Raw genomic sequence first — 22,008 nt, 5'->3', positions numbered from 1 at the left:
ATGTGATGGTCTGGGACTGATCATCACTCTCAGGCTATGAGAATGCCAGGGAGAATGTGAGGTTGAGTTGTGAATGTTTATACATGTGAGTGTGCACTTACTGCCTTTTTCCTTAGCGCCCCCTGTACAACTGTGTTTGTGTATGGGGGGGACGAATGTAGATTAACCTCACATTGATCAGAATATGGCATAAATGCAACAACCCAATTAACCCCCCCCCCCCCCTTAAGAAATTGTGGTACACTCAAAGTACACGATTCAAAATGTTAATAATCAGGGCAAGGTCAGGGTTGGCCAGCGTAGTTCAATGTTGGCGGCTGAGAAAGCTGTATTCACTGCCCATCCCCCACACTCACAAGAGGAGTGTTTCTGCTGCCGTTAGGAAAGAGAGACAGACCGAGAGGGGGTGGGTAGCGAATTAGTGTGAGGGTGCATTAGTAGTCTCGTTCTGGCAAAGTTTTCCCTATAAAATTCAGAGCTAATATCAATTTTAGGTCCCAACTGGGTTTTGATATTTAGAACATGCTAACATGACCAGATTGTAGCTGATTTGTGTGACTACCTTATTTTTCTGTTTCACTTCCTCATTCATTCTGGCGACCTCATCACATAGTATGCACTCCGCACCCGATGACACATCGACACTGGTGAAATGCTACCCCTTCAGTCCTGGCCCAGAGCAGGAGTCTTTCAACCAAACTATATTCATTGAATGTGGATACATCATAATGAAACAATGTATCTAATAGTTATTATTCACACTTCTAAATCATGAAACATGACCACTCAATCATCAGGTGCCTGCTTACAGGCCTGTCGCATGTTGAATTGTTCAAAAACAGTCGATAGAATGGAACAAAGCAACGATTCATGTTTTAAGAATCGTTGCATTTAAAACCCAAACATCACTATGAATGCAACCACTTTTGTGCCCTTATGCAATGTAAAAATGAACGAATCCACTCCGGGTTCCCACCTAGCTCCAATCCGTACTTTACTTCTGTCTGTACGGCTTAGTAAAATGGCTGTATCTCGCGGAGCCTCGTGCTGGTTCGCTCCGTTCCTTGCCTCAATTCTCGCTCACTAATAGAACCCCCGGAATATATGTCTGTTTATGCATCCTTGAGGTTTATTATTACGTGTCCAATTATTTTCACATCGGAATCAGGAGACAAAACCGGATTCGGTCCGGTGAAAGGGGTGGGAATGAGTTGGGACAAGGATAAATTGTTATAAACAATTATTTATATTCAATGCTAGCGTTTGATTGTGACTGACTCGCCGAGAGAGGGGGGTATTATGGCCGCTCAGGTCGCCAGCGCCGCCACTCTCAACACAAGCCCGCCTTCCGAACTAAAGAAACCGGATCGAGACCCAAATGAGGATTCTATACTGGGGGAAAAGCAGCAGGAAAACAAGCAGCCGGGATTAGAGCGCGGATCTCCGGGCCGGGGGGATCTGCAGGACGGGGCCGATGTTGGAAATGCAGGGGGAGGAGGGGAACCTGAGATGAAGAACGGGAACGGGAACCCTTCCAGGACTAATAATAATCAGAATGATTCCATCGGATCCGAGGGGAATAACCATCCCGGGATGGTACACCACCATGGGTCCGGTTTTCCTCCACCTTCTTATGGATACAGTCAACACTACGGCCGGGCCCCTTTTCATCAACATGGCGGACAACAAAGCCCTGGCATGGCAGCTGCTGCAGGTCCAGCCGTGCAGTCGAGTAATATGATGGACCCATATCAACCCAATTCGCACGACCATGGCTTTTCTAACCACCAGTTTAACAATTACAATCCATTCCCGAACAGAACTCCCTATTCTGGCCAAGGATACGGCATGAACCCCTCACGTAATACCCAGGCTCCAGCAGCTGGGGGACAGCCAGCTAACGTTAAGCAGCAACCAGCAGGAGGACCCACAGCAATGGCTGCATCTTACAACAACCAGAGATATAATATGGGGAATCCACAGCCAACGTCTACCCCAACCCTCAACCAGCTCCTAACATCTCCAAGCTCCACGCGTATATATCCAAATTACCCATCTAGTGAATATAGTAATCAGGAAGGCGCTAGTAAGGGACCAACAGACACGGGCAGTAGCGGTCAGTATGGAGGGGGGAATCCGGGTTGGCAACAAAGGACCCATCATCCGCCGCCTATGAGCCCTGGAAGTACAGGGCAACCCCTAGGTAGAAGCCAGGTAAAGGCCCATGTTCCACCGAATCTTTATTGCTGTACATTTGGTGTAATCTTATGTATGTAGTTCATAAAAGTAGCAGGCCAGCCATTGTTGCTAGCCAGTTCGCTTGCGAAGACACTCTAAAATGGCTGCCTCTCGTTTTTCCAACACCACCTCATTAAACAGTATTTATTTAGTTGGTATGAAATGTATCACTTGCAGGCAGCTGTTCTTCGGTAATCCTCCTTATGAAATCGAACTTCGAACGTTCAGAGAATGGAGCCCCGAATCTGGAAAGAGGTGAAAAAGCACTAAAGGCCTATATTCATTACTCTGACTTGTTTCTCGGCAGGGCGGTATATACGTAATTAAACAGTTATTCCATAATATGGGTATTTCTTAGAGTTTGTACTGGTAACGTCAGTCGTTTTGGAGTACAATGTAATGCTTATGAGTAGACTATACATTTTTATGTCGGCAACTCTGTTTGATCATTATGGAAATTGTGAAGGAAATGCACAACACTTGCAAGCCCAGAACACTGATGTTGCCTAGACTCAAGTGTTCGTGTGTGTTTGAAAGTGATTTGAAGTGGACTGCACAAGTAAATAAATGATGTAAAATGCTACATTTTAATCAACACACACTGGCCTATGTATTTATAAAACAGTGTCAATTGGCGCCTCTGTTGCCAGGAACTGCTTCCCCCACCGCATTCTGCTTGTAAACATTGGCCTAGTGATTTGTGTGACTGACTGCAGATTGCTTTTCTCTGGGATTTGAATTGTGGAGGTAAAAATCCTGCTGTCAAACCCGGTTGACAGTTGGTCTTGGTTTGACATGCTAGCTGAGATCTGATTGGCTCCTCACCCTGTGCTCTTGGCCATTTATAATTGCATATGCTGTAAAGCAACAACAGTTCCTGTTAAGTGCACACCTCCACATTGCAGAAATCCATGATTGCTCATACTAAACACATTTTTGGCAATTTCTCTGAATTACTACTTTGCAATCATCTGTTTCCCACACCTATGACATGCCTGTTTGCACTATTCCACATGCATTCTATGATAAGGAGAGACGGTCAGAGTTTGTCCCATTGACCTTATTCACATTTAACCTTTGTCAATCCAGTTTGATATTGTGTGCCACAGTTTATTTATTTATTTACGTGGTATAGCCTAACCCATACCTGTTGAATTTCTATATTCATTAACAACCGCAACCAACATGGCAAATAGAAGAGTTTGCGGAACTCGGTAGCCTACATGTATAAGTACGGAACCGTATTTGCGCCATCCTATAAAGAAAGGCAGATGAAAATGGCTATAGTATCTTTACCCTCATTGTTAAGCACGCACGATCTCCTCTCATTTTGGATCAAAGTAAAATGACAAGGTAAATCACCCAAGTTAATAATTTATTATACTGTCATTTTAAATCGTTTTTGTATCTGCACCATGCATTTATAAGCTACAAATCTGAAACTAAGCAATTTTTCTTAGTGGTTGAGATGTGTACAGTCGATGCCAGATGAGCAATCCATCACAAACAATCCATATCACAAAAATGTGAACATTTATCACAATAACAATTTGAAGGACCAAAAGACCATGTGGGTCTGATATGAATTTGAAATAAAGACATTGCTAAATTAACATTATTTGGCAAGTTCAGGTTGCACAGACTCTATTTTGACAGGGTTTCTCATATTTTGAAGCAACTGAATTTGACCCATGTAGGCCAGGGTTTCCCAAACTCGGTCCTGGGGCACACCTGTGTGCATGTTTTAGCCCTTGCACTACACAGCTGATTTCAAATAATCAACTTGATGGTGAGTTGGTTATTTGAATCAGCTGTGTAGTGCTTGGGCAAAAACCAAAACGTCCATCCAGGGGGGGGGCCCTAGGACCAAGTTTGGAAAACCCTTATGTAGGCTACAACAAGAACTTGCTGCAGTACCTGAGAACACAATCTGGTGCAATCATATTTGGGCGTGACCACTGTAAATATCATGGAAAGCTGAAATCTGCTCTGACGACCTATCTACCCATGAATATCGCCCAGAACTAACCAACTGTCATGAAATGTATGTACATGCTTCGAGACTACAGTGTGGCCTATCTGATGTATGCACAGCTGTCTTTGCTTACATGCCATAGCTCACTAGCATATTAAATGTCCCGTGTGGCTCAGTTGGTAGAGCATGGTGTTTGCAACACCAGGGTTGTGGGTTTGTTTCCTACGGGGGACCAGTACGGAGAAAAAATTTATGAAATGTATGCATTCACTACTGTAAGACGCTCTGGATAAGAGCGTCTGCTAAATGACTAAAATGTAAATGTAAAGCAGTAATACTCATGCACCTTTACTTTTCCCTAACAAACTTCTACCTGACAATGTTTTGGTCATCAATAGGATCTTTATTAGGTTGGTGATTGTAATGCATGCCAATGTTAACGTGTTAGGGAGACATCATCCACTTTGTCCAATTTGATGGGTTCATCTATCAATGACATACAGATGTATTCCTGAGGCAAGGTTAGGTCTACATCCTGTGGCATTGCTGTGTGTTGACCCTGCATAGCGAGGTGAACATGAGCCGTGTGTGAGACATGAGTAGCTGCTGTATCTCATGTGCCACTCTGTCTCTCTGTGTGTGACTAAGAATTCCTTCTAACCCCCCTTGGCCAATCACAGAGACAGTCCAGCCGCCTCTCCCCCACCTAGGGAGTCTCCACTCTGTCTTATGCAGATTAGCCATGTGCTGCTTTTTATTTATTTCAATTAATTATCTGGAAGCTGGGAAATGTCAAGAAAGGCTTTTTGCCCTCCATTTCTAAAGGCCTTTGTTTAGCAGTGACGTGCCAGAGCTGTCTCAAGTCTCAGAGCAGTGTGCATTGACAAGGGTACAGATAAAGAAATAAAGCCCATAAGAATCCACTGTGGTAAATTAATGCTTATGTTTTCATTCGCTTGTCCATTTGTTGTTATTAACTTTATCGACATGGAATATTTTGACCACCCTTGTTTAGGTTATTTTGAGTTGAGCAAGTTAAACTGATATGCCTAAGGGTTAGCGGTTTACATAGTGAAATTATAATGTTGAGATGGAGGCCTAGAGATTTAAGAAAACTTTCTCCATTGAGTGGATACCTTACTCATAGTTAGTTGTGTTTACATCATAACACAGTATAGTGAGTAGGCTACTTCTCCTTCCATTTATGATGTCATTCATTCAGAGCCAGAATTGCCCCCCCGCCCAGAAGGGAAACCAGCTTGCAAGCCAAACAGGACCACAGCTGGGATGTGTTTAAGATTGGGCAGACTGCCCTCCATTTGAGATGAGATATATATATATGTGTATGTGTGTGTGTGACTTCCGTAAACATGGCACAAAAAAGGTAAAAGTCAGGTTAATGACCGTGGGAAATGTGAAGGGGGAAAAAAATCCTTGTTCCCTTTGCTCTAGTAGCTCTCACGTGGACTTCCCCTTTGTCATGTTTTTAGTTTTTGTGCCTATCTGGATGGGAAAATGTGTACCTATAGCTCTTGCTGTGTTGGGAAGCTTGAAATGTGTGAGTTGGCTTGCATGCGAGACCCCTGCTATATAATTAAAGTGCCTATAAACTATAGTATAGTCATCTGCCCGTATCCAAGTCTTTTGTGATCTATGGTACATCCGGTCAACCACACTTCTCAGTATTTTTTTTAATAGTGTTCATGTTATGAAGTGTTGTTCATGTATTTCATCTTTGTTTCTGCTCCACAGCCCCCAGGTGCAATGGATCCGATGGCTAAAATGAGAGGCCAGCAGTACGGAGGGGGCAGTCCATACTCCCAACAACCTGGGCAGGGGCCACCCCCAGGAGCCCAGCAGGGTCACGCATACCCGGGCCAAGGCTACGGTCCCCTTGGCTCCCAGAGATACCCGGTGGTCATGCAGGGCCGCACCCCTGGGGCTATGGGAGGCATGCAGTACGGGCAGCAGGTCAGTGGTGTCATAAAGCTGAATTATTCCTACATTCTCTCACACCGGAATCAGCCCTCCTATTCACGCACTACTATATGGCTTGCTTGTCATATGCCTACCTATTTTCTTATTTTCTAACATTCATCTGTATTTGTGTATAGATGCCGTCTTATGGGCAGCAGGGACCAGGAGGCTATGGGCCTCAGGGCCAAGGGCCCTACTACGGCCAACAGGGCCAGGCTTTACACCCAGGCCAGCAGCAAGGGCCCTACCCCCAGGCACCTCTCGGACAGCAGGGTGGTCAGACACCCTACCCTCAGCAGTCCCACCCTCCCCAGACGTCAGCCTCACATGCCCAGGGTGGGCCGCCCTATCCGCAGCCCCACATGCCCCCCCAGTCCCAGGGCCCGCAGCCAGGTCCATCCCAAGGGCCCCCACAGTCTCAGCCGCCCTACTCCCAGGGCCCAGCCCAGGCTCAGGCCCAGTCTGGTCAGCCTCCTTACCCCCAGCAGCAGGGGCCTCCCAGCCAGCCTCTACAGCAGGCCAGCTCCCAGGTCCCAGCAGTGTCGCAGCCCCAGCTTAGCTATCCACCCACGCAGGGCCCACAACAGCTCCCCACGCAGCAGCAGCAGCAACCCCAGATACCTTCTCAACCCCCTCAGCAACCACCAGGTCACAGCCAGCATCCACAGGGCCAGCCTGCATCCTACTCCCAGAATCCTCCACAGCAACAGCAATCACAGCAGTCACCTTACCAACGCTTCCCTCCTCCACCACAGCAGGTACAACTGAGTTTGGTGTGTATGTGTGCGCGCAATTTATGTATTATGATTGAGGTACCTTTGATATCGTCATTGAACGTGCAGTACCGGTTGCCATACTTGCTCACCAGATGGAAGGCATTGGTATTGTCACTGTGTATTCTCATGTGCGCATGTATGTGAATGCTCTTCAATACTGATTGTCTCATTCTCTCTCTCCCCCAGGAGATATCCCAGGACTCGTTCAGTTCCCAGTCTAGCGCCCCTCCCTCCAACCAGCCCAAAAGTGTCTCGGAGGACGTCAGCATGCAAGGCCAGCTGTCCAGCCTACCGGTGAGTCCTCACCCAACCTGTGCAAAGGTATACTATACATCTATAAATCAAATTATTACATTGTTCTAAAATCATAATGCATTGAAACATGTTTGCATGATTCCGTGTGACCCATTTTAGACTTAACATAGTAAAACCGTTGTGTATGCTGTTGTGGTTGTGTATGCTGTTGTGGTTAATTAATGCTACCCCTGTTTATTGTGTGTGTGTGTGTGTGTCTGTAGATGTCATTGGGCATGTGTAGCGTGTTTTGTGGACTTACAGAAATGTTGTCTGGGAGATGAATATTAGTAAATTTCAGCAGAGCTCCGGCCTGGATAAAACGAGAGCAAAAGCGACGGCGTACACGCCTAACGTGTGAGAGCGTGTATCAGATTCACATGGCAGGGTTACGGCGCGCTGAGTCGGCACACGTCCACCGTAACCATGACAACCCCTGCTCTAATATGCCCTCTCTTTTCCTCGACAAGATCAATAACGACAACTGTGTGTGTGTGTGTGTGTGTGTGTGTGTGTGTGTGTGTGTGTGTGTGGGGGGGGGGGGGGGGCACATGTCTCCAAACCTAATAGAAAGTGTGTTGTCATGCTTTCTAAAACTGAGGAGATTAAATTGTGCTTGCATCCTGTATGTGCTTCTGTTGTGCTAGTAGACAGAGCTACAGGAAATGCATGGAGTTGTTATCAAGATGTCTCACTGCTAACTGTACAGTCAGCTAATAGCTGTTGTGTCGATTCCATCAGGCCGGCGTTTTTCCACAGCGTCTCCTCATCATAGGCCCCGCTGTCTCCTGTCTTGTGTGTCTGCAGGATCTCTCAGGCTCCATCGATGACCTGCCCACGGGCACGGATGGCGCTCTGAGTCCTGGCGTGAGCACTTCAGGTGTGTCAAGCAGCCAGGGCGAGCAGAGCAACCTGGCCCAGTCGCCCTTCTCGCCCCACACCTCTCCCCACCTGCCAGGCATCCGAGGGCCCTCACCGTCACCCGCCGGCTCCCCCGCCAGTGCCACCACCTCCCGCACGGGGCCCCTCTCACCTGCCACAATGCCAGGTGAACACACGTACACAAGAGTGAATATGAATATAGATTGAAACAATGGAGATACTGCATGGTTTTAAAAGATGCTTGGCTGCAGTAGCTCCACTGTTTCAATCTATGGGCATTTTGTTGGATGAAAAATATTTAAGGGACACTTATGTTAACTAAGTAGTGACATTAGTGGCCTTGTTCCTACTTAGACTTGTTATTTACTTACTGAGATGACTCTTCTGTTGTTTAGGGACCCAGATGCCCCCTAGACCATCGAGTGTGCAGTCTGACGGGAGTCTGCACCCCGCTATGAGCCAGTCTCCCATGGCCCAGGAGAGAGGTGAGTTCACCCTGACTGAGAATCCCCTCACATAGTACTACCCATTCTGCAGGGACCACTGACAGTGTGCTGTTTTAAAGAAACTTTGGTTGCACTTTATTTTATGGTACCACTGGTATTTACCTGGTACTTAATTGAAAATTGTGTGGTAACAATGGGTACTTTCTGGTACTTCAAATAATATTACATGTAATTGCCATTTTACCATGTACTTTCTAAGTAAATACTGGGTAATTTCTGTACCAAAGCCCTCTGATGTGTTTCATGAGAGATTTCCAGTGTTTTGTTGGAGGATTAACATCTCTTTCACTCTCTTCTCTGACCCTGCCAGGGTTCATACAGAGAAACCCCCAGATGCCCCCATATGGTTCACCACAGTCTGCCTCTCCCATGTCACCCCGACAGTCCTCTGGAGGCCAGATGCACCCTGGGATGGGACCTTATCAGCAGCAGAACAACTCCATGGGGGGCTACGGACCTCAGGGTGGGCAGTATGGCCCACAAGGTGAGTTCTGTGGGTTACACTGTGCAACAAAGGCTGGTGGCAATTAGTTAAAGGATCCTTTGGTTTAGTTTTGCTTTTAATAGAAGTGAGTTCTATTTTATGTTAAAATGTCTAAATTTGGTACACTTGAAAAAGAACAACTCAGTTGATATACCAAATAGACTTTTAATCATTTTGATCTTTAACATTTTGGTTATCCTCTGACTGCCAATGTATAAATGCATCCCACTTAATTGTCTCACCATCCTGTGAAGTTGCTTCTTGTTTGTTCCCCCAGCCAAATCCATGGAATATGTATTTTTGCCTCAGGAATTCCATCCTATCAGCTCATCCCTCCCTCTTTGAGCCTAGTGCAGCTATTTTTAGCCATGGAGAACAGTCAGCTGACATAGCAGAGCCCCCCTGTCAGTAGAGCTGCCACTGTGATGGCAGGCTCATTAGCTCAGTGTGCACAGCTCCACTGCCAGCTCAGTATAGTGCCTTGCACAACTTAAACAGACATTAGCAGTCAAGTACACCTTTCACAATACAACCCCAAGTTGATTAAATATTTAGTTTGTTGTTTTGCGCTTATAGCTAGTCTTCCCAATGTCACCTGAGCAGTGTATTTTTTTTTTTACACACTGTTTTTGTTCATTCTATTACAGCTTACCCCCGGCAACCTGGATACAACAACATGCCCAATGCCAACTACCCTGGCCCTGGCATGGGCAACCCCATGAACTCTGGCCCTGGCATTGCCAACCCCATGTCTGGGCAAGGGGGGCTGCCATACGCAGGCATCCCCCCTGGTAGAATGCCTGCGGGCCAGATGGGAGTGCGTCCCTATGGCCCTAACATGGGGCCCAACATGCCACCCAATATGGGTAACATGCCACCTCAGGTGGGCTCAGGGATGTGCCCTCCCCCCGGCCTCAACCGGAAGGCCCAGGAGGCTGCAGCTGTAGTCATGCAACACGCTGCTACCAACTCCATACACAGCAGGTACACTATACTCTTTACTAACCCATATTACACATGTACGGTGCATTTGGAAAGTATTCAGACCCCTTGACTTTTTCCACATGTTGTTACATTACAGCCTTACATGCTGACCAGACCAGTTGTTGATTTTTCCACCCACACTAGACGCGATCAGCAGGTTGAAAATCAAAACAAACTCTGAACCAACAATATTAATTTGGAGACAGGTCGAAAGCATTAAACATTTAAGGCAATTTAGCTAGCTACCTTGCTCTTGCTTGCTAATTTGTCCTGGGATATAAACATTGGGTTGTTATTTTACCTGAAATGCACAATGTCCTCTACTCCGACAATTAATCCACAATAAAACGGTAAACCAAATCATTTTTTTCTAGTAATCTCTCCTCCTTCAGGCTTCTTCTTTGGACTTTATATGGCGGATGGCAACCAACTTTAAGGTGCATTACCACTCCCAACTGGACTGAAGTGTGGACCTCAGTTCATCTTTCAATCACCCATGTGGGTATATGCTCCTACAAACCAATGAGGAGATGGGAGAGACAGGGCGTCAAGCGTCACAAATAGAACTAAGTTCTATTTTAGCGTCTGGCTACGCGTATACTCGTTGACGCGCAATGGCGTGGATGCAATGATTGAATAACATGTATATGTGGGACAACCACAAAGGCGGCCCGCCTTTCCCATGTATATGCGACGCAGGTGGTGTGGTCAGCATGTTATTCTAAAATGTGTTAAATTGTTTTTTTCCCCCTCATCAATCTACACACAATACCCCATAATGACAAAGCAAAAACTGTTTTTTTTTTAATGTTTGCAAATTTATTACAAAACTGAAATATCACATTTACATAAGTATTCTGACCCTTTACTTAGTACTTTGTTGAAGCACCTTTGGCAGCGTTTACAGCCTCAAGTCTTCTTTGGTATGATGCTATGAGTTTGGCACACCTGTATTTGGGAAGTTTCTCCATTCTTCTCTGCAGATCCTCTCAAGCTCTGTCAAGTTTAATGGGGAGCGTCGCTGCACAGCTATTTTCAGGTTTCACCAGAGATGTTCGATCGGGTTCAAGTCCGGGCTCTGGCTGGGCCACTCAAGGACATTCAGAGACTTGTCCCGAAGCCACGCCTGCTTTGTCTTGGCTGTGTGCTTAGGGTCGTTGTCCTGTTGGAAGATGAACCTTTCTCTGAGGTCCTGAGCGCTCTGGAGAACGTTTTCATCAAGGATCTATCTGTACTTTGCTCCGTTCATCTTTCCCTCAATCCTGACTAGCCTCCCAGTCCCTGCCGCTGAAAAACGTCCCCACAGCATGATTCTGCCACTACCATGCTTCACCGTAGTGATGATGCAAGGTTTCCTCCGGACGTGGCGCTTGGCATTCAGGCCAAAGAGTTCAATCTTGGTTTCATCAGACCAGAGATTCTTTAGGTGCCTTTTGGCAAACTCCAAGAGGGCTCTTGTGCCTTTTACTGAGAAGTGTCTTCTGTCTGGCCACTGTACCATAAAGGCCTGATTGGTGGAGTGCTGCAGAGATGGTTGTCCTTCTGGAACTCTCAAGCCCTATCAGAGTGACCATTGGGTTCTTGGTCACCTCCCTGACCAAGGCCATTCTCCCCTGATTGTTCAGTTTGACCGGGCTGCAAGCTCTAGGAATAGTCTTGGTGGTCCCAAACTTCTTTAATTTAAGAATTATGGAGGCCACTGTGTTCTTGGGGACCTTCAATGCTGCAGACAGTTTTTGGTACCCTTCACGAGATCTGTGCCTCGACACAATCCTGTCTCAGAGCTCTACGGACAATTCCTTCGACCTCCTGGCTTGGTTTTTGCTTTGACATGCACTGTCAACTGTGGGACCTTATTAGACAGGTGTGTGCCTCCAGGCACAATATAATATTTTTTTTATCATTGTTAATGTGTTGCGTATGCCTTATCTGGTCCTAACTAGTAGATTTTCCTCTACGTTGAAGGTCCAGTGAAGGCGGTGAGAGGAGTGATTAGAGCAACAGGAAATAAACAAAGGAGAGAGCAGATGAGATGAGGACAGACTTACTGAGAGGTAGACAGGCAGAGGCAGACAAGATGTTATCCAGCCCCTGTCACTACGAGGAATACCTGGCTCTCACATTACATCCAAACATGAAATGCATTGGAGAATTCAGATGCAGGTTCAGCATATTTTCCCTCTCTTTAGTCTTCACAGGTGTACAAAGTCACTAGTCATTTTCATATCAAGAACTCATACAATTCCCCCTTGCAATGGCACTCATAACTCACTCTTTCTTATTTAGTGATATTGTTGCATAACTGATTGATTGTTTTTCAGCATAAGAGATTAATTTCTCAGCAGGAGAGGAATGTTTTTAACTCTGATATCATGCTACATGCTAAAAGTGTGGTTGTCCCTCATCGTTCAGGATGCCTGGCTACCCCAACATGTCCCCTGGCATGATGGGCTCTGGCGCCCCCTATGGCCCTTCCATGAACAACATGCCTGGCATGATGAACGCGCAGGGCGGCCCGCCTTTCCCTATGGGGCCCAACATGGCCAATAACTCCAGTGGTGAGTACTGTAGTCCAATACTGTTGCTCCATGGTGCCCGGGGTATTTCTGAAATGGCAGGATGACTTTGGTTGGGATGGTGGTCAGTGGCATAGGTTTGCATTGGGGTGGCTAGTAAGTAAGGCCTGATGCAATTTGTCTGCAGTGTTTTCACAATAGACCTTTTTTGCATCTGAAAGTTCTAGCATTGACGGATAGTGCGGTAGCTAAGTATGAGTTTTCCAAAACAAATATAGTTTTAGTGCAGTGGTTGTTAATCTAAGTTACACTTGAGGAAAGTTTTTGCATTGGTTTAACCAGAGCACTTCCTATCCTGTTTGAAGATAACGTTGGTCAATGAACAATGGCCGCGGTATGAATAAGTTCTATAGGGGAAACTTTGTTGTTAGTCTGTATTGCTCTGAAATTAGAATACAAAAAAATGTCAGCTGCCTCTGTTTGTTCAGCAGTTGTTTGGTATATGTCCTGATCCCGAGAATTGTTGTTCAAAAGCCATTGAACAGTGCTCAACCCCACAATGTACCCTTGTACCTAGGTTTGGCCCCCAGTCCAGAGTTTGGTATGGATGGGAAAATGAACCAGGGCCAAAAGATGAACAACAAAGTGGACGGAACACCGAAAGCAGAACCGACTAAATCCAAGGTGATAAGATAATGGCTTTGTCTGTCCACTTGGGACAATTTTATTTAAGGGCTTGTGTGTACGTTAAAAGAAACTACATTATAAACCATATTGTTTGTAAACTGTTACGTGTTACGATCATACTTTTGACTTTATTCCATGGTTATTACAGTTGCCAATGAGCTAGCTACTAAAGGGAAATAAGACCAATGGGTTTATAACCCAACCCTTTCCCTCATGACGGCTCTCTCTTGACGTCCTGTGTTCTCTTGACGCCTTACAGAAGTCAAGCTCTTCCACGACAACCAACGAGAAGATCACGCGTCTGTATGAGCTGGGCCCCGAGCTTGAGAGGAAGATGTGGGTGGACCGCTACCTGGGCTTTATCGAGGAGAAGGCCATGGGCATGACCAATCTGCCTGCTGTGGGCCGCAAGCCCCTAGACCTCTTCAGACTCTATGTCTCGGTCAAGGAGATTGGAGGCTTCGCACAGGTCAGTGTAGGTTTGTGCTGTACTATGCATGCATACACTGTAGTGTGTTTGATCTATGTGTTTCCCTATTGAGGTGCCCTCTTGGCCAGGTTTCCCTTATAAAAGAGGTCTTCTGACCTCAATGGGAATTCCTGGATAAATATTGGTTCAATAAATAAGTATAACACATGCACAAACACACCATGCACAATCTCTTGGTTCTTATTTGCTCATCCCCTTCTCTCTGGTCCCTGTTTTAATGTCCCTGTCTTCATGCTCTATGTCCAGGTGAACAAGAACAAGAAGTGGCGGGAGCTATCCACCAACCTGAACGTTGGCACGTCGAGCAGCGCCGCCAGCTCCCTGAAGAAGCAGTACATCCAATGTCTGTACGCCTTCGAGTGCAAGATCGAACGCGGGGAGGACCCCCCTCCTGAGATCATCACTGACAACAAGAAGGCCAACCAGGCCAAGGTCCAGCCACCCTCCCCAGGTCAGTGCCAGACGGTTATCCACACTATACAGGGTCGTAATTATTAGGCATCAAACGGAAGAAAACGGACAGAAACTGATTGGGACTACCTGGTCTTGTCCAATATGAAAAGCTCATTTTCGTTGCAAAACTTTAAATTTTTTGGGCTTTGATGATTTGAACAGGGAGTCCCATTGAGACCAAGATCTCTTTCACAAGGGAGACCTGCATACACATAATTTTACAAAATACAATATAAAAATATATATTTTTACAAAAAATTACAATCACATTCATCAGCAAAGAGGTCCCCAATCAACATTTTGAACTGCCTGAGAGGCACCAGAACATCCAGTTGTAGGGAACTCTGTTCCATACATGGGGTGCAAAGAAAATAAAAGCACATTTACCTAACTCTGAGGAGACTGAAGAGATTTCCAGAGTTAGCCATCCCTGAGACCCGGTATGGTAACTCATACTTATTATTTGTTATTAACAAAGTTAGGTACGGCGGGAGTTTTTGTTAGAGAACTTTATAAATAAAAAGAAAGCAATGAATCGACCTACTTGAATTCGAAGAGGGCCAGCTTACTTTCTGGTAAAGAATGAACCTGATGCCATAATAAAATGAAGTGCGCTATGTTAAATGCATCTGACTGCTTTAATGAATTGGCAGCTGTATTCATATAGATAATGTCGCCACAGTCTAGTATCGGTAGAAATGTCAATTGAATGACCTGTATAATTAAGCAATACGGCCCGAGAAGGTGTGGTATATGGCCAGTATACCACGGTCAAGTGTTATTCTTAGGCACGACGCAACGCGTAGCCTTATTATATTGGCCATATACCACAAACCCCCAAGGTGCCTTATTGATATTATAAACTGGTTACCAATGTTATTAGACCAGTAAATAGTAATCATTGTCATACCGGTGGTATGTGGTCTGATATACCACAGCTTTCAGACAATCAGCATTCAGGGCTCAAACCACCTGATGAAAGTCAACTCTCTCTAACTGAAATGTCCCTCTTTTGTTCCGGTAGCTGGGTCAGGTTCTCTCCAGGGCCCTCAGACCCCCCAGTCCACCAGCAGCTCCATGGCCGAGGGCAGCGACCTCAAGCCCCCCACACCCGCCTCCACCCCACACCCCACCCAGATACCACCCGGGGCCAGGTGAGTTGCAGCGCTTCAATCTCACCCTCTTTGAGTTATCAATTGCATTCAGGAGATTAAATTCTTCAATTGGAATTTTAATTTACTTATTGAATTTAAATGGAATTCACCCCAAGTTTGCGATCTGTTTTGATAAACCCCTATTTACTCCCTAAACGTCCCTCTATCTTTTAGGAGCAATGTGGCGCTGCAGGACCCATTTGCTGACGGTAGTGACCCTGCTTTCCCCAGAAGGAACTCTTTGACCCCTAACTCTGGCTACCAGTCTGGCATGAGCACCCCAGAGATGCCAGGTCGCATGGGTCCAGGGCCCTACGAGGGTCCAGGGCCTAACAAAGACCCCTTTGGGGCCATGCGGAAAGGTGGGTAGAAGCGGCTACAAGAAAGATCCCTAGAAACTGATGGTGCTGGGAAGCTGGGTCCCTTGCTGACGGAGTGTGTATTTCTTTCCAGTTGGGGAGCAATTCTTGCCTGCCAGTCAGGGTCCTAACAGTGGGATGGCTGAGCAGCAACAGTTTAACCGTGGGCCTCCTCCAGGTGCTATGGGGAACATGTCGATGGCTCAGAGACAACAGTACGGACCAGGACCTTACGGACAAGGCTACGAAAGGAGGTAAGACCCTACACACGCTTAGATCGTAGAAATATAATTACTATAAAGGACACCCACATTCAAGTCAATGTGTCTATGTTGGGTGGACTGGAGGCCATATTGAGTATAATTCTATTTCTATACAGACACCATCTTTGACTGCGAAGAAGTCTGCTCATTTCCTTTTTTTATGGAAATGATTTGTACTAAGTGTGGTCAACCAACCTTGTCCTGTATGGTGTTGTTTACCAGGCCAGAGCAGGGGATGGGCCCAGAGGGCAGCATGGGATCTGGTGCACCGCAGCCAAACCTGATGCCCGTCAACTCCGACACGGGGATGTACTCGCCAAACCGCTACCCACCACAGCAGCAGCCACGGTGAGTTCACCACCCAGCACCACTCTCTCAGGAGAGGTCTGACATAAACTTGTGCGGACAGACACCATGCACTGACTGTCTCAGCATTTATAGTCTTGCAATATTGTAAAGATTGGGTTGTTTTTCAGAGGGTTTATTGGCACACTAGCAGTATACTGTAGCAATATTAGGTACATAGGCACTCAGTTTATTTGGAATGTCTTGTTGATGTATTGTGGTTGTTTACAGGAATGATTCCTATGGTAATCAATATCCTGGCCATGGTACTCCCCCTGGTGGTTCCTATCCCAATCAACAGCCAGGAATGTACCCACAGCAACAACAGGTGATGGCTCCAACCCACTGTGTAAGCACTGGAAATCAAACTGTAATGTAGTAACCACTAGCCATGTGTTATTACCCCAAAAAGTAGTACTTACTGTATAGATGAGTAAAAGCCATCAACATTCATCTGATGCAATGTAATGACACCGCCTAACAAAGCGTATTTGCTCTATGCAGAACTACAAGCGTCCCGTGGAAGGGGGCTACCCACCAGCGAAGCGTCACGAGGGGGAGATGTACAGCGCACCCTTCAGTGCAGGGCTGCAGCAGCAGCAGCAGCAACAACAACCGCAGCAGCAGCCAGGGGTGGCCTCTGCACCCCCTGCTGGCCAGCCAGAGATGTACCAACCCCAGTACAGCAGCGGCTCCTTCACCGGCACTGACCGCCGCCTGCCTGGTCCCCAAGGCCAGTTCCCCTTCCCCTTCAACAGAGAGCGCATGCAGGCCGCCACGGGGCCCAACGCCCAGCCCTCCATGCCCCCTCAGATGATGCAGCCAAGCCCTGACGGACCCCCGGGTGGCGTGTGGCAAGGCCGCGGGGAGATGAACTATCCCGGCAACTACCCCAACCGGCAGGGTGTCCCCCCAGGGGGCCCAGCCCAGGGACCTGGCCACCCCGGCATGAACCGTGGTTCGGAGGAAATGTCATCAGAGCAGCGCATGAACCACGAGGGCCAATGGGGGCCAGGTCAGATGGGCCCTCGGCAGCCCCCCTACGGCCCTGGAGGGACGGGCCCGCCCATGACCCGCACCCTACAGTCCAACTACCAATCCGCTCAGGCCATGCAGAACCACATTCCACAGGTGTCCAGTCCCTCCCCCATGCCCCGCGGGGGCCCCATGGAGAGCCGGACGTCGCCCAGTAAATCTCCCTACATGCACAGTGGCATCAAGATGCAAAAGGCAGGGCCCCCGGTTCCTGCCTCTCACATAGTGCCCCAGTCTGTGCAGTCCCCTCTGATCCGTAGAGACATGCCCTTTCCCCCAGGCTCAGTGGAGGCCACCCACCCCATCCTAAAACCACGCCGATGCCTCACAACGAAAGATATCGGTATGGATATCACATCCCACAACTCCACCCACAATCAATGTTATTATACATGCATTATACAGTATTTAGGGATCACATTTGGACATTACACTGATAGGTTGCTTCGGCTCTCTATGAACGTGTTTGTATTGTGTGGTCCATCAGTACTGTGAAGGGTATCGGCTTGAGTTAAAATACTTTGTATCTCCATAGGGACCCCAGAGGCTTGGAGGGTGATGATGTCCCTAAAGTCTGGCCTGTTGGCTGAGAGCACGTGGGCCCTCGACACCATCAACATCCTCCTGTATGACGACAACAGCATCTCCACCTTCAACCTCAATTCGGTGAGCTAACAAGAAAGGTAGCCTAGCGGGTAGAGCTTTGGGCCAGTAACCAAAAGGTCGCTAGTTCGAATCCCGAGCCGACAAGGTGAAAAATCTGACGGTGCCCATGAATAAGGTGCTTAAACCTAATTTTGCCAGACCCTAGATGTGACCCCACTCTCTGAGGGTGTCTTGGGGAGAGTCTGCTATGCAAAACACATTAATGCACACTTGTACATGTGTAAATAGGACAAATATAATCACTCACTAAATTATTATTACTACACTGGCCACAATGTGGGATAGCGGTTTTAATAAAAACCCTACATGGTAAACCTATCCAATCAGAAATGTCATATTTTCTGATTTAGGGCTTTTTCTTTTGTTTTTACATTTATCCTTTCACAAATGTATTACATTTGACCTATTCCCAAACCCTTTTCCAGATTTTCTGTCATGCACATCATATCATACAATGTAAACTATTGATTTTCTCCTCAGCTGCCTGGCCTGCTGGAGCTGGTGGTGGAGTACTTCCGGCGCTGCCTCATCGAGATCTTTGGGATCCTGCGCGAGTACGAGGTGGGCGATCCCGGCCAGAGGACTCTACTGGACCCTGACGCCCTGAAAAGAGACTGGAGCTGCACGGAAGATGAGGAACCAGGGGTGGAGGACATGAAGGTAGAAGGAGAGGATGAGGAGGAGGAGGATGATGATGACGAGGAGGAGGAAGAAGAGGTGGTGGTGCAGCGTTCAAAACAGCCGGCCGGGACGACAATTGAGGGACAGGCTCGGGTGAAGCAAGAGGATGAGCAGGAGTCGTGCTCAGAACGGGGGACACTGAAAGAGAAGGATGCTGAAGATAAGGAGAAGAGCTTCTCTACCTTTGAGCAGCCCAGCTCTTCATCGGACCCCCCTGGCCTGGGCCCGGCTACCCCCCAGGAGAGACCCAAACAGGCTAGCAAGTTCGACAAGCTCCCCCTGAAGATGGTACGGAAGAAGGACCCGTTTCCGGCAGGCAGGGCAACCCAGAGAGGAAAAGTGCAGGAGTTTGACAGTGGGCTGCTCCACTGGAGTGCCGGCGGCGGAGACAGCACGGAACACATCCAGACCCACTTTGAAAGGAGGGAGGAATTCCTGGTCCCACGAGAACGAGTGCTGGTCATCCCCACAACCAAGCAGAAACGGCCAGAACCAGAGAACGTGGGGGACAAGGAAAATGCTACCCCCACAGAGAAAGACAAGCAGAAGGGGGGTAGGGATCAGAGGCCCTCCCAGCCATCATCCACAGAGAAGGCCTCAACAACAACCGACGGTAAGGAGGGGAAGTCCGAGCACTCGGACGCTGAGACAGAGGAAATGTCACAGGCGGAAGAGCCCCAGAGTCAGCAGGAGCACGACAAATCGAGCGGACCCCCTCGTCAGCAAGTCCCCCAGCGTGTGGTGGAGGACGAGCCTCACAGCAAGGACGAGGGCCCACTGGTTACACTGGCCAACTGGCAGGATGCTCTGGCCCGCCGCTGTGTTTGCGTCTCCAACATCGTGCGCAGCCTCTCCTTTGTGCCTGGCAACGACCAGGAGATGTCCAAACACCCTGGCCTCATGCTGCTGCTGGGTCGCCTAGTGCTGCTACACCACCGCCACCCTGAGAGGAAACGGGCCCCGCTCACCTACGAGAAGGAGGAGGAGTCTGATGACTGTCTTGGCCAGAGGGACGAATGGTGGTGGGACTGCCTGTCGCTGTTGAGGGAGAACTGCCTGGTCACTCTGGCCAACATCTCTGGCCAGCTGGACCTCTCCATCTACCCCGAGAGCATTTGCCTTCCGCTGCTGGACGGCCTCCTCCACTGGGCTGTGTGCCCCTCGGCTGAGGCCCAGGACCCCTTCCCCACGTTGGGGCCACACAGCGCAATGTCCCCCCAGAGACTGGTCTTGGAGACCCTCAGCAAGCTGAGCATCCAAGACAACAATGTGGACCTGGTTCTGGCCACGCCGCCGTTGGGTCGGTTAGAGAAGCTGTATGGGACCTTGGTGCGGCTGGTTGGGGAGAGAAAGGTGGCCGTCTGCAGGGAGATGTCGGTGGTGTTGTTGGCCAACCTGGCCCAGGGAGACAGCATGGCAGCGCGCGCCATTGCCGTGCAGAAGGGAAGCGTGGGTAATCTCCTAGGCTTCTTGGAGGACAGCCTGGCGGCCACCCAGCTACAGCAGAGCCAGAGCTCTCTGCTGCACCTGCAGGGGATGCACTTCGAGCCCACCAGTAATGACATGATGCGGCGGGCGGCCCGGGCCCTGCATGCCTTAGCCAAGGTGGAGGAGAACCACTCAGAGTTCACACTCTACGAGTCACGCCTCCTTGACCTCTCTGTGTCACCTCTCATGAACTCGGTGGTGTCTCACGTCATCTGCGATGTACTCTTTCTGATTGGCCAGTCATGACAGCTGTAGGGAGCTTTGGCTCCACCTCCTCTTGGTTTCGTCCCCCCCTCACCCCCTGGTTACAACCTGGCTTGTATGTGTGTAGGGGGCAGGGAAAGTTCAAGTGACTGTTTTTAATTTATGCAAACCCTTCATATTCCACTCTCTGAGCCCCCTTTCGCTGTTCTCACTCAAGGAGAAGGGACGTCACAAAGCTACAGTGGTGGATTTACAAACCAGAGACTCCACAAACTGTCACAACTTGTAACATTAATGCCAACTAGATGACAGAGTGGAGAACCTGGGTTTAGGAGTGTTCCTCACTGTTTTTTTTTTTTTTTGGGGGGGGGGGTGTATTTTTAATAAAGATAAATAAATAGCTGAAAAACAAACTGTAACCAAAGTTGCTGTCTCGTTTACAGGAAATTTGGGGATAATGTGTTCCCTTGTGTGCCCCTCGAGAGCACAGTGAGTGAGTCAGACTGGTTCATGTTTGGAGGTAAAGCAGACTGAGGAACAGCCTGTTCTGATGGCATAGTTGCTGTAATTTGGATGCTTACCAGTCAGCCTACCACTCAGTAGGCTGTTGAGACACCTTCGCTGGGGAGGCCTGTGCAGTAGATTGTAGGGCATTTTCTCTACCGTACTGCTCGAGTGTCAGGCATTCTGTAAAAAAGTTTCATACAGAAAAACCTTGCCAATGCAGCTCTACTAGAGTTAAGGTCATTTTAGTTTTGACGTTAAAAGCTAAAAGGCTTTCCCCAAAGTACCGAGAACCTACTACAACACCCTTACCTCCTCTCTTTAGCCCTTGATTGTATGAATTGACCCTTGTAAAATAAATCATCTCTTAGGATTGGTTTTCAACTTCAGATGCAGCTTTGCTCTGGTGTATATATATGATATTGTACATTACACTTCCTTTCTGTGTCTGTCTCTGTGTCACTATTCCCACACATTTTGTTGATGAGGAATGGAAGGTGACCCATGAGTTTGGTTCCTGTCATCCAGTCCCTGCTGATAGACCCTCCTCCGGCCTCTCACTCCACGGCTCCTTAGTACGGCAGACTCAGATCAAATCTGTTATCTCCTCCTGGTACAACAAAAAAACTCTAGATGAAGAAACACACTTGACAATTCATTTCTCCAGGATTCTGCATATTTGTATTTCAAACTATGTAGCTAAAAACATGTAAATTCCTCCTTTTCCTTTTTTTGGCTCAATGAATATCATTCAGTATGAAATCTTTATACTATATGTTCCACGTGGTAAGAATAAATGTACATTAAATCTTCATAAGATGTTTGGTTTTGTTCCGTTGGACTTGCAGTGTCTTTCTCAGATGTACAATTTATTAAAAAGCAGTTTATTTTTCTACAATCCCTGGCCCTGTGAAAGTACTGGGTGTGCATGTATTTATTTTTATTTTAGCCCAGTACTAGAACACTTGATTCAACTAATTGTCAAGCTTGATAAACTGAATCAGGTTATTATGTTAGAAATGGGCTGGGATAAAATCCCCTTTGTCT

The 22,008-nt window shown here is 47.6% G+C and overlaps 1 protein-coding gene across 5 annotated transcripts; it reads left to right on the top strand.

Annotated features, from left to right (window-relative positions):
* The first annotated feature begins 249 nt into the window (after positions 1-249).
* Positions 250-21,778, top strand: arid1aa (AT-rich interaction domain 1Aa). Of its 5 annotated transcripts, none has more exons than XM_014169815.3 (20): positions 250-2,214; positions 5,966-6,184; positions 6,328-6,948; positions 7,153-7,260; positions 8,068-8,308; positions 8,538-8,627; positions 8,959-9,132; positions 9,780-10,116; positions 12,529-12,674; positions 13,210-13,316; positions 13,579-13,794; positions 14,056-14,260; positions 15,287-15,416; positions 15,591-15,778; positions 15,870-16,029; positions 16,261-16,386; positions 16,615-16,732; positions 16,888-17,761; positions 17,954-18,084; positions 18,565-21,778. In XM_014169815.3, exons 1-20 carry the CDS (start codon positions 1,300-1,302, stop codon positions 20,497-20,499), a joined length of 7,041 nt encoding a protein of 2,346 aa, XP_014025290.1. In that variant the 5' UTR covers positions 250-1,299; the 3' UTR covers positions 20,500-21,778. The 5 variants fall into 5 exon arrangements, with proteins under 5 accessions (XP_014025290.1, XP_014025284.1, XP_014025312.1 ...); XM_014169809.3 differs by having other exon boundaries at positions 7,153-7,287; positions 16,615-16,711; XM_014169837.3 differs by having other exon boundaries at positions 251-2,214; positions 13,579-13,788; positions 16,615-16,711.
* The last annotated feature ends 230 nt before the right edge of the window (positions 21,779-22,008 follow it).

The sequence above is a fragment of the Salmo salar genome, chromosome 02, assembly GCF_965601325.2.
Source record: "Salmo salar chromosome 02, fSalSal1, whole genome shotgun sequence".
Lineage (NCBI taxonomy): Eukaryota > Metazoa > Chordata > Actinopteri > Salmoniformes > Salmonidae > Salmo > Salmo salar.
The sequence above is the reverse complement of the archived record's forward strand: the minus strand, read 5'-3'. Positions and strand labels throughout refer to the sequence as shown.